This window comes from Anastrepha obliqua, chromosome 2 (genome assembly GCF_027943255.1).
Source record: "Anastrepha obliqua isolate idAnaObli1 chromosome 2, idAnaObli1_1.0, whole genome shotgun sequence".
Lineage (NCBI taxonomy): Eukaryota > Metazoa > Arthropoda > Insecta > Diptera > Tephritidae > Anastrepha > Anastrepha obliqua.
This window is the reverse complement of record NC_072893.1, coordinates 116,358,138-116,370,903: the sequence shown is the minus strand read 5'-3', so window position 1 is coordinate 116,370,903 and position 12,766 is coordinate 116,358,138. Positions and strand designations below refer to the sequence as shown.

At 40.8% G+C, this 12,766-nt stretch overlaps 1 protein-coding gene across 1 annotated transcript; it reads right to left on the bottom strand.

The window, feature by feature from the left end:
* Positions 1-3,981: 3,981 nt before the first annotated feature.
* Positions 3,982-12,766, bottom strand: LOC129239502 (putative gustatory receptor 2a). Its single transcript, XM_054875020.1, has 5 exons — positions 12,364-12,766; positions 7,696-8,338; positions 7,566-7,634; positions 4,276-4,365; positions 3,982-4,056 (listed from the first exon to the last, which is right to left on the bottom strand). The coding sequence occupies exons 1-5, from the start codon at positions 12,735-12,737 to the stop codon at positions 3,982-3,984; spliced, it is 1,251 nt and encodes a 416-aa protein (XP_054730995.1). The 5' UTR covers positions 12,738-12,766.

The window sequence follows — 12,766 nt, the reverse complement described above, 5'->3', positions numbered from 1 at the left end:
ACATGACTTGACGTTAATGGCTCGAGCGGAAATGCTTTTTAAATGATGGAGTTTTATCTTATCGATTAATCGCCTACTGAACTGAAGGTCAATTGTATGCTCACCACTTGGCCACCGCTATTTTAAGAAAAGGCCACCAGGCGCTAATAGTCGCCAAATCCGACAATAGAGAGACTAGCACTACAGGCTGAGAAAAATGAATATGACAAAAATTGGAAAATTATGAGACCAGCAACAGGCAGATATTTACAGCCACCCAGAGCTGTTGATGTAATGGAGAATATTGATTGGATTTAGGATGGCGCACTGCTGGTGAAGAAACGAGTACCTCAACCTCAGAGAAAGTGCTTAACAGTCTCCTCCTCTGAAAGGTCCCCACAGCTTCTGCAATGCGAGTTAATAGTTAAATGGCCGATCTTCTAATGACCGGTAACCACAGCTACGAGTTTAGAATTAAATGGTGTGGAGTTTCTAAGACTTTCTGAGTCCTCCGTCTATTGTACTGGGGCCACAGGGTTTTCGAAATAGCACATGACGAAGTGGGAGCTCCTCTTTTCCGCGCTTTCCTAAGAAAAAAATAGCATAATTCCGCTTTAACAACATTCAGGGGGACGCCGATGACCGATTAGAAGGTCCATGAGACATGAGTAGAAGGTCTCCTTCTTGGCAAGCTCACCAGCAATTTCATTTCCCTCTGTGTTGCTATGTTCTTAAACCCAGATCAGAGAAATGTTGGTTGTACACCAAGGAGATTTGATCTGAAAATAGCATTTTTCTTGCATGACCTCAAAATAATCTTAGGAGAGAACCATTTATAAGATAGGTAGTCAAAACTAAACTTACCTAAGCCTTTCACTGCTCGACGTGAGGCTGTTGCAACTATTGAAGTAGTGCAAAAATTATTTAGCCTTTCACTTGGTAATACAGAGTATTTCAAAATTTAGTAACATTTGGGAACGCGAGCTAAAAATTACTTTGGTAATACCGGGTGTTCCAAAACTACGTACCTGATCGAAGAAAGAGAGTGGAACTTGGAGTCCAAAATATCTGCGGATAACTACCAAAATTACGCACCTGATCGAACAAAGAGAGTGGAACTTGAAGTCCAAAATACCTGCGGATAAGTTATTCCACTTTGGAGTTGGGCATTTATAACGTTTCTCAACTCAACTTGAGATAATTCGCTTGTTTATCTCCCGCTGGCTCTCAATAGATAGAAATGTTCGAAATTGACGATCTGTGAACCGAATAAATAGCAAGTGCTCGCATCCATCAACCATTTGTTACACCGGAGCTCTTACGACTACTTCAGGCCCGGCATTAGATGCTCTGGTTGGTCTACCACCACTTGATGCTTTCATCCAAGGAGGCCATCTGCAGGCTGAAACACAATTGGAACTGGTACGGTCCCTGTCCGGCATTGGAAAACAGAGAAGACGTGGACTTCGATCCAGCGATTCTCTCCATGCCATCAAGTGTCGTACATGAAAAGAGATACAGTGTGGTGCTGCCAGAGGCTCAATTGTGGTCAAACTCTGAAAATGAGCCCGGCAAACACTGTTTTCTCATTTTCACGGATGGCTCCAGGACGAGCACGCTCCCGACTCTGGGGTCTACATTGAATCTAGCGGGACGAAACTGCTCTTTGCTCTTAGAAAGCATGTATCTGTGTTCAAGAAGCGATGAACTTTGTTGTGGAAAATAGATGGAGAGGCAGATTTATATGTGTCTGCAGCGACAGCCAAGCTGCGCTCATGGCCTTAGACAGCCCCCCAACCACATCAGGGGTTGTCGAGACTTGTAAATCCAGGCTGTCGGTTGACATAATAGCCTGATGTTAACATGAGTCTCGCGACACGTGGGTAACGAGACCTCTGACGTCTTAGCTAGGATGGGCTCTGAGGCCAACTTCTTTTGCCCGAGGCCTGTTCTGCTACTCCCTTCTGCAGCCATCACAGCCACTGTTAGCAAATGGGTTACTGCAACCCACAAGCTAGCTTGGCAAAGAGGCTGCAGTTCGACTAAACTGATGTTACCTGTCATGTCCGACCGACTGTCGCAAATCCTACTCTCATTAAGAAGAAGGGACTGCAGACAGCTGGTTGGACTGATAACGGGCCACTTTCTGTGGGCGAAGCACATGGAAAAGGTGGGCATTTCAGACAGTGTACTCTGACCAGTTTATGACGAGGAGGATGAGACAAGATGGGCTCGCATCTGTTGATGATAAAATGATGTTTTGAGTATGGCGACTGAAATTTCCACATAATTTATTGATTTACAAAGTACAGGGTGGCGCACGAATCGTGCTACAAAAACAAAACGTAATAACTTTTTTTCTGTGTGAGTAATCGGCTTTTTTTTTTTTTATTTTGCAGATTAGTATTTAGATTTACAAAAAATGGAGGCTTGGGATACCGAAAAGAGGATTTGGATAGTGCAGCGGTACCATGCTTTGCAGTCCATCATTTCCGTCCAAAGGGAATTTAGGCGGGAGTTTGGCGGCACTCCCCCGAGCAGATGGACCATTATGAGGCTGGTGAACATGTTTGCTGAATCTGGAAGCATCGCACGCAGACCGTACCATCGAGATCCCCATGTTCGGGTCGAGGCCACAATCGCGGCTGTAGCATCGTCAATTCAGGCAAATCCAAGAGTTTCGACTCGTAACTTGTCGGCGCAAATTGGAGTTAGCAGACGGTCATTGCAGCGGATAGTTCATGATGACTTAAACTTGTTTCCGTACAAAGTTCAAATCACAAGCAAATTAAACCCTCTGGATTTGCCTATTCGCCTGGAATTTTGCCAAAAAATTATTGAAATGGCCGAAGAAGACAACAACTTCATAAATTGCTTGTTTATGTCTGATGAGGCCCATTTTGATCTAAACGGCAATGTAAACAAGCAAAATTGCCGTATATGGAGTCAATCAAATCCGCAAATACTCCATGAGATGGAACTGCACCCAGAACGAGTCACAGTGTGGTGCGCAGTTTCATCAAGGTGCATTGTCGGGCCATACTTCTTCGAAGAAAACGGTGTAACAGCGATTGTAAATGGGGACCGTTATTTAAACATGTTGAAGGAGTTTTTTTATCCAGAACTGCGGCGAAGACGTATCCCTTTTAACAGCATTTGGTTCCAGCAAGATGGAGCAACTGCACATATAGCCAGACCGGTTATGGAGGAGCTCCAACGAAAATTTAGAAATAAATTGATATCCAGAAATTTCACTTTCCGCTGGCCCCCAAGGTCATCTGACCTCACTGCACCAGATTTTTTTTTATGGGGTTATCTCAAACAAGAGGTGTATAAAACAAAACCAAGTAATTTGACTGAATTGAAGCAGTCCATTACAACAATAATTGAGGCGATCCCGACTTCAACCCTTCAGTGCGCAAAGAACAATTTTCTCATCAGGTGTCGCATATGCGTGAATGAGCATGGAGGTCATTTACGTTCTATTATTTTCAAAACTAATTAGTTACATAAAATAAAATTGAATTATCTATACAATAAAAAAACAAAAAGTTAAATACATTGATTAGAAAAAAAGTTATTACGTTTTGTTTTTGTAGCACGATTCGTGCGCCACCCTGTATTTTAAATTTATTCCAACTTTAAGCATTTGGGAGTTTCATATTTTATTGGAATATTTATATGGAAATTAACACCAATTCTGCACCTCCAAATCTGACGTGCATGCTGCCTTTTGCTTTCATACAGACGTTGCGAGCTTCTAGAGCCCAATTTTCCTTTCGGGGAGAAAGAAATTGATGATTGATGATGATGATATTTCAATAGAAAAACCATATCCATAACGAAAATCATAATTTTTATTCACTTAATTCATAAATTTTCATAAAAATTCTTTTACGATACTTCCAGACAGACAAGACATAATAATAATAATTCAGCATTACTGTTGAGTTGTGTCATCAGGCTTCGAAGGAATAGCGGTTTTCTTTTCTTTTCTTTTATTTAACTTGTTACCCTATTTTCACTCATATGGAACTGTATTAGTATAATCAAATAAGTTGTGGTGGCCCCAGCGATCTGCAATAGGACAAATAAGAAAAAATGTATATCAATATTTTTTAGTAACACGAAAAAATATTTAAAAAATAACCATTTAAAATCTGTTGCTTCAAAATTCAGTGCAAGTTTTATAAAAATTCAATGCAACTTCAGTTCTTTCGATTTCTCCCTATTGAAGATTACAAAGAAAAATTTAATATAAAAAAAAAATAAAAAAAAAATGTTGCAAGTTCTCACCGCATAGAGCAGAGTGCAATTGATATCGAAGAATCCGGCAGCAGAGAAGACCAACTTTTGATGTAGCAGCTGTAAGGAGAATTGCTCGATCTGTGAAAGAAAATTTTATGTTATTTACGTGCTGTGCTAATTTATAAAAATTGAGTTGAAATTAGAAAAAAACCCCTCTTCTGCTTAAAGACCATGCTGAGCTCCTGCCTGTGTCCATGTCACCATTCCATAAAGATTTGCAAAGGAATGCTATCGACACATATCAGCTGCTGTCAATGAAAAATATACTAACGCTGGGTATGTATCTACCTGTCGACGGCGCATTTAAAAGAAACAAGGTTTCCAGCTAGCTAGGACGAGGAGAACAAGCGAGTTCTCTCAAGAACGAAACCAATGTGAGATCTTAACAGGTCTACGTCTGGGAGAATACTAAAGAAATTGAGTACACTCAGGGAGGGGTAAGTCTCTTGCAACGGATGGAACTGCCTGGAGGACAACGAGATGTTTCGAAAAGACTGGATCAGTTAGTTATCACCTGTTAGTCTTCATTGCGAAGCCTGAAGGTGTATTGGGTATTGGCGGTCAGAGACCTGATATTGGAATACAAAAGGTTGCATTTGTTGTAACCTCATAAAATATTCGACTTGCAGTTTTTGGGAGTGCTGCTGAAGTGTCAGTCGTTTGATGCATCATATTTAAACCCGAATCGTTCTGATAGCGTAGTCGTTCTCATTGGCGTTGGTTGGAGTGGGAATAGTTAGCAGCAAAAACATTCCCCATAAATGAACGGGGAGTGCTGCTGGAGTGATAGTCCTTGGCCGGATATGTAGTAAGCCCGGGTCGTTTCGGTAACGTGGATCCGACTATCTGCAGGTAACGTACAAAAGCTCTTCTGGATCGCTGATAATCGCTAAGCCGATTTTGGCCGAGTCTAACAGCGCGTCAGTCGTTGAGCCAAGTCCTTACCCACTTGAACTTTCCAACGCAGAGGTGGCCCTCCTCTTCCTCTGTTAGCACCAGCTGGTACCGGCATCGAATTTTTTTCAGAGCCGGAGCGTTTGCATCCATTCGAACGACATGACCCAGTCAATGAAGCCGCTGAAGCTTATACAGCTCATTGTTCCACCGCCATACGATAGGACGGGCATGATGAGAGCCACTAGATAGTGTGGTTTCATTATACCGACCACAGGAATTTGAAAAGTTAGATTCCGTCAAGTTAGATGATTTGGCAAGAAGAGCTCACTTTTGATGACTTGAAGTCGTCCTTTGTGACCATTCAATTGAAAAAGGAGAGCTGGGCCAAGAGGAAGGGAAGAAATTACGCGTGTGAAAAATACTGCGCGCTTATGGATGAGCTCAGCAAGCAGTTGATACCCAATCCTCAAAACTCCAATGTCATTGTAAAAATTGATATCTGAAATGTCTGAATCTCAGTCTAACAAAAGCTGTGCACTTAAAGTGAGATGATTTAACTTCATCACTTTCCAGCCAGCCATCACAAAAATGGAAGCCCATAAGATAGTGCCCGATTAAGAGCACCATCACCTTCGTGAGAATTGTGTTATCTGCCTTAGAAGCTCCTTTGATCGCCTTCAATCTACACGAGTTGAAAATGATCTCGCTACCTTCTTTTTATCAGCCTGACTTTTTAGCATCTTTCCCTACCTCTTTCTGAGCAGACGCGATGTCCTCCTAGAGCACAGGTAAGCAAGGAAACGCCCACTCATATGCAAGCGAAAGGGAAGTGAGACCTTCCACGATTAAATTTGGGTGCATCATCATCAGTTGGTATAGAGTCTAGATTACCGTCTGGCTATCAGATTTAGAAGAACAACGGGGAATATTTCGAATGCAAAAACCATCAGAAAATGGAGCACAGGTACTTATGTATACGAGTATAAGGAGTGACAATTATTTTATCAAGAATGAAGCATTCTCGCTGAGTTCAGGCCGATTACGGAAAATGTATGCGCACAGCAACTTCAGAGTTCGAACTCAGTACGACTGGGAAAAGAACTGACAAATCATAGGCAGGAACGTGAACGTGTTGCGCGCGCGAAGATTCCGACATTCGCGTTGGTACGAGAGGTGCCGCCTACTCCTTCACGCGGATCGTCGTCTACCGATGTATATATATTAGGCCGGGTCGATTTGTGCGGAGGCAAACAAATCGCCCATTGCTCTGTGAAAATCATATTCTAGGGATCAAAATAAGAAACTTTTCCGAAGGAACCATGCCTCTAATACGAATTCTGATGTCTCCCAATTTGGGTCGAACTTTTAGTGTCTTTTTTGGGGAGGCAAAAAAATCGCCCATTGCTCTGTGAAAATCATATTCTAGGGATCAAAAAAGAAACTTTGCCGAAGGAGCCATACCTCTAAAACGAATTCTGATGTCGGCCAATTTGGGTCGAACTTTTTAGTTTCTTTTCTCATGTAAAGGCCAAAAATGGTGATATTTTGAAATAATTGTATGGGGAACCTCCCAGGAAAGTTCCAGGGGGTGTGCCACTGGGGGTCGGTCATACATTTGGACTCGATTGGAGCACTCTAAATGGGTCAAAGTGGGATTTTTCGTTCGACCTAAATTGGGGGACACCAGAATTCGTTTTAGAGGTATGGTTCCTTCGGCAAAGTTTCTTATTTTGATCCCTAGAAAACGATTTTCACAGAGCAATGAGCGATTTTTAAATCGAACCGCCCTAATATATATATATATATATATATATACATATATAATTGGCGCGTAAACCCTTTTTGAGTGTTTGGCCGAGCTCCTCCTCCTATTTGTGACGTGCGTCTTGATGTTGTTCCACAGTTTCAAGCCGAATCCGAACGGCAGATATTTCTTACGAGGAGCTTTTCCATGACAGAAATACACTCGGACGTTTGCCATTGCCTGCCGAGGGGCGACCGCTATTAGAAAAAAACGTTTTCTATTATTTGATGTTCATGCACTGAGATTCGAACCTGTGCACTCCCGAATGGTAGTCACGCGCGATGTATGCTTTTCCCTGAACTGCTTCGCATACGCAAAAATGTGGTACGCTTTTGACACGCACTCACATCCGTGCTTAACCTGAAATTTTCGAAGGATTTCCCATGGTTTTGCGCCAGATTGCCCTAAAAATTGGATCACAACACGTAATGGGAGTAATTCATTTTCACGACGCCACTAAAAGTTAATTCCAAAAACATGAACACAAATATTGATTTCAAATTTCAACTGGAACTGGAAATTCCCTGAATTTAATTGCTGATCCCTCGTAATTATTTACTTTAATTTTCTTACTCACCACAGTATTGTGATTATCGTTCCATATATTTGTTTCCATCCGATGAAGACCCAGTGCGATTGCAGTTGTCTACGTAAGTAATAAAGAATAAAAGAAAAATCACATATAATTTTTTTCGTTCCCCACTCACCTTCTGGACCGTTCGCTCGCAGAGTAATGCCAATATTAGCACATTGAAGACATGCGGCACTGACCAGACTGCACTACTAGCGATTTGCAAAAAGTCATTCAAGGTAGCGGAGTAACCTTTAAAATTCAAGAAAATCCAATAACAATTCGATGTGATGGATATGAAGTCATTGCCCACATTTATCAATATCGAAATGCCAAAGTCTCTATTAAGCGTGCCCGTTGACTCCCACAAACGATTGTAGAGATCGCGTATGATTAGCAAACGTTTCATATCAGGATTTTCCATATCATAGTGACGATGTAGGTACTCGGACGTTTCGTAGATTGGCAAGGTTTGTGATATGAATTTTATATTCGTATTAGAGTTGCTATTTGTAGCCTGCTTCTGCTTGCTGTTTAACAGATTAAGTTCATTCAAGGTCAACAACAATTTATCCAAACGTTGGCGTATAATCGTAATGGCGACAAATATTTGAAAGTAGCGTAGACCGCAAATAAAAAACGGTAGCAGATAGAATAACCAATATATAGAGAAGTGGCGATCTTTAACGAGAAATTTCGCGAAGAGTATAAATAGCTCGGAGGCTAAGTATATGGCGAGCATAATAATGCCGCGACGTATGAGCTGAGTGCGTAGGGCGCTGGAAGGGTAAGAAAAATTTTGTGTTAAGAATATTAAAAAAAAAGTTCAAGTTTTAATTTTCATAACTAACAGTGGCGAAAATAATAAAAAAAAATGCAATGAATAATTTATGCTTTTCGGATCCTATCCCTACGTATGAAACGCGATGCTTACTGATTAACTTAAAATCATTGCAGAACAGGAGAATAATTTTATCTTTGTCTTTTATTTTTGATTTGATCCGTGGTACTGTTGTCTGTACGGTGCTTCTTGAGAGGATTTTTTTTTTATATTCCAGCCAAAGCTCTTAGTAGTGCGGAGTTCTTCTATGTTTTTTGGATTAGATTAGATTAGATTAGGTTAGATTAGATTTGTGGGGGTTAGACAAGTCCAAGCACTCAGTCGGGAAGACCATTGTAGCGCACCCGGGTAGATTACAGTGGAAGGAATAGAGGGACAGGATAAATACAGTACGGATGATGGGACGGAAAAATTGTTTGGAGGTTACTCCACTGCGAATCTTTTGGATTCATTGATGAATCTTAAGAGATTCGGAAGAGGAAGAGTGGGAATTTGATCCTTGCTCAGAACATCGCACTCCAACAGTCTAAGTCTGATTCTAGGGAACTGCTCTGCAGTGTTCTCATTTTCACTACAAGACAGGCCAATGCCGGAGACTTAAACGAAAAAAACCAAATGATCTTGTTCCAGAAATTTTGATAACTGACAAATATATGTAAATTTCTGTCAGCTGTCTTCCAGTTATATACGTATTTCCTGTAAATACTGTTGAATTTAATAAAATAATATTACTTGATATTTGTGAACTAGGAGTAATAGAATGAAATGTATTTAAATATTTATAACATTTCAATAAAAAAAAAAACAAAACAAAAAAAAAACTAGAAGACAGGCGGCATATTGGATCGCCGCCATGGTGGCCATCTATGTTGGTCTCTTAAAATCTCTTTATGCTCGAAATGCTCTTATTACTGGAGCCATAATTGAGTTTGACAAACTCTCTAAATTTATTTAGTTAGATAGTTTTTTGATTTCCAAAATATAGCCTATTGAAGATTTTGAATATTTATTATAAATACGGGAATAAGTTTCCGTCCTTTCTTAGTCAAAGTTACGAATTATTTAAACAATTAAATTTTACATGATATTATGTGAAGTATGTGCCGTATATATATATATATATATATATATGTGCCGTTGGAAGCTGCAACTTGACCCCATACTTCATTTGACTTGATCCATTTATTGAGCCAGTTTGCGATGCTCTCGTAAGAAGTGAAATGGATCTCCTATAAGGGCTAACTGTATTGATCGGAGCAGATGGTAATTCGAAGATGCAACGCCTGGGGAATGCGGCGGGTGTGGCAAGATTTCCCAATTCAGTCCCTCTAAATATTTCTGGACCGATTTAGCAACGAGTGGCCTGGCGTTGTCATGCAGCAAAATCAGTTTGTCATGTCCACCGTCCCATTCCGGCTGCTTTTCTTTGAGAGCTCGATCACCGGAGATGGTTTAAGGAGTTCATAATAGATGACACCCTTCTGATCTCACCAGATGCACTGTATATTCTTTGCAGCATGAGTAATTTTTTTTCGCTGTTGATAGATCTGGTTCACGTAGCAGACTCCAACTTTTTCGACGCGTAAGGTTATCCATTATCCATTATTAGATCAATTTTTTCATCGGCACTGACGAGGCGATGCAGAAAATCTTTTCTTTTCTGACGTTCAAGAAGCATCTCACACGTCCCCAAACGTCTCTCGATATCCCTCTCCTTTAATTGATGTGGCAGGTGTAAACGTTTACCAACGGTTGATCTGTCAACATCCAACTCTTTAGACAGATCATATAGGGTTCAAAATGCGTCTTCATCCAATACTTTTTGTAGTTCAGTATCTTTGAACTTTTTCGGTGCCCCTTCGCGATCTTCTTCATTCATGTCGAAATTGCTACTTTGGAAGCGTCGAAACCACTCTTTACAAGTTGTTTTTGATGGAGCGTGATTACCGTAAATATTGATGAATATACTACACGTTTCAGCTGCACTTTTCTTTAAAAGGTAATCATGAAGCATGACTTCCTGCAAATGCTGTTTTTTCGGAGCCGTAGACATTTTTGACATCAGATAAAAAAGGAGATTTACGCTTGGAACGTATGCCAACCATTGCGATCGAGACCTTACATATACACCTTCAACTCATCAGTATATTACTAGAGCGAACACAAAAATAGTATCAGCAGCGACACCTCTTTTACGAGGGCGGAAACTTATTCCCATACCCAATAGTAGTTTAATTGTACTTCCTTTTTCTCTTTTTAATAATTAATAGGTCTATTAATTAGTTCGTGCGGTTTTACAACATATGGCGTAACTTGATTATTATTCCATCGATCCACATTTCCAAACATTCATTGGAGAGCTACTGTCGTAAGGCACAAACGTCAGTATAAGTTTTTTATTTGAAGCGTAAACAACAATATTTTTACCACACTTGAAAATGTCGAATTTCGTGCCAAATAATGTGTTTTTGCGGGGAATTTTTTAATATGAAGAAAAAAGCAGCCGAAAGTCATCGTATCTTGGTGGAAGTTTATGGTGAGCATGCTCTAGCTGAGCGAACGTGCCAGAAGTGGTTTGCACGCTTTAAAAGTGGTGATTTTGGCTTGGAAGACGAAGAACGCGAGGGTGCGCCGCCAAAGTTCATGGATACCGAATTGGAGGAATTGCTCGATCAAGATCCGGCTCAAACGCAAGAAGAGGTTGCAAAAACTTTGGGAGTTGATCAATCAACCATTTCCAAACGTTTAAAAGCCATGAGAATGATCCGAAAGGTAGGCCATTGGGTGCCGTATGAATTGAAGCCAAGAGACGTTGAACGCAGTTTTATGGCATGCGAACAACTGCTTCAACGGCACAAAAGAAAGGGTTTTTTGCATCGAATTGTGACTGGCGATGAAAAGTGGGTCCATTACGACAATCCAAAACGTCGGGCAACGTATGGATACCCTGGCCATGCTTCAACATCGACGTCGGCGCAGAATATTCATGGCCTGAAGGTTATGCTGTGTATCTGGTGGGACCAGCTGGGTGTTGTGTATTATGAGCTACTGAAACCGAATGAAACGATTACGGGGGATGTCTACCGACGACAATTGATGCGTTTGAGCCGAGCACTGCGAGAAAAACGGCCGCAATACGCCGATAGACACGACAAAGTTATTTTGCAACATGACAATGCTCGGCCACATGTTGCACAAGTGGTCAAAACATACTTAGAAACGCTCAAATGGGATGTCCTACCCCACCCGCCGTATAGTCCAGACCTTGCGCCATCCGATTACTATCTCTTCCGATCGATGCAACATGGCCTGGCTGACCAGCACTTCCGTAATTACGATGAAGTCAAAAAATGGATCGATTCGTGGATTGCGGCAAAACCGACCGAATTTTTCACAAAGGGAATCCGTGAATTGCCAGAAAGATGGGAAAAAGTAGTAGTAAGCGATGGACAATACTTTGAATATTAAATTTGTAACCATTTTACGTCAATAAAGTTTCAAATTTCGAAAAAAAACCGCACGAACTAATTAATAGTCCTATTATTAACTTTAAAATATGTCAACTTTGCCTATAAGAATCTATTATAGGCATTGGCTTGATAAATAAATAAAAGAAAAAACAATCAACTTCAGGCTCTGTCTATCAACTCAGCCATCTGAAGGCCTTGTCGTACCTTAGCATATACAGGAAGTGTACCACCTCCTGGATTCATTATGCTTCCACTGGCTTAACAACATTTTACGGAAGAGAGATTGAGACTTGCGTTCAGAATCGATAGAAATTCTACTTATTGCCACATGGCTCTTGCGATTTTAATAGTCTCTTCTTTGAAATTCGATTGCCATGCATCTCATCGGTTTGCAACTAAGTTAGTACCGCCCTAATATGGCAAGAATTTTGCTATAACTAAATTTTGTATTCTTTATTGCACACTTTTATTTCTCACATTTTTACCCACTCACCGATTATCCACATCCACATTTAGCGAACACTCGAATATTCGATCAATCTCTCGCACCTGCTTGACGAACAGACTTTGACTGTGTCGCTGTAGGAAAGCCTCCAAAATAGTAACCGCATGAGCCACCCGTATGCCAATTATTTGTATATAGTCCACAGTATGACCAATATCATTGCCAGATTTATGAAAATCGTCGTCGTAGGTAAAAATGCCATAGAGTAGGAGAACGAGCGCGACGATTATCGTGCAAACGGCATAGCATTCGAGTAGACGTGAGAGATAAATTTTGCCCTTTTTACCATCCACCAGCCATTGGGTGAGTGCACCAATTTGCATGCAGGTATTCAAAGCAATCAACGATTCCACGATGTCCATTGTAGATGACTGGGGTTAGGTTAGTTATA

Coding starts and splice junctions, on each gene's coding strand:
- LOC129239502 (XM_054875020.1), bottom strand. CDS start 12,737: ATGGACATCGTGGAATCGTTGATTGCTTTGAATACCTGCATGCAAATT. Junction 7,635..7,695: donor GCGAGCGAACGGTCCAGAAG/GTGAGTGGGGAA, acceptor TTACTTACGTAG/ACAACTGCAATCGCACTGGG. Junction 4,057..4,275: donor ATTGCACTCTGCTCTATGCG/GTGAGAACTTGC, acceptor GTCCTATTGCAG/ATCGCTGGGGCCACCACAAC.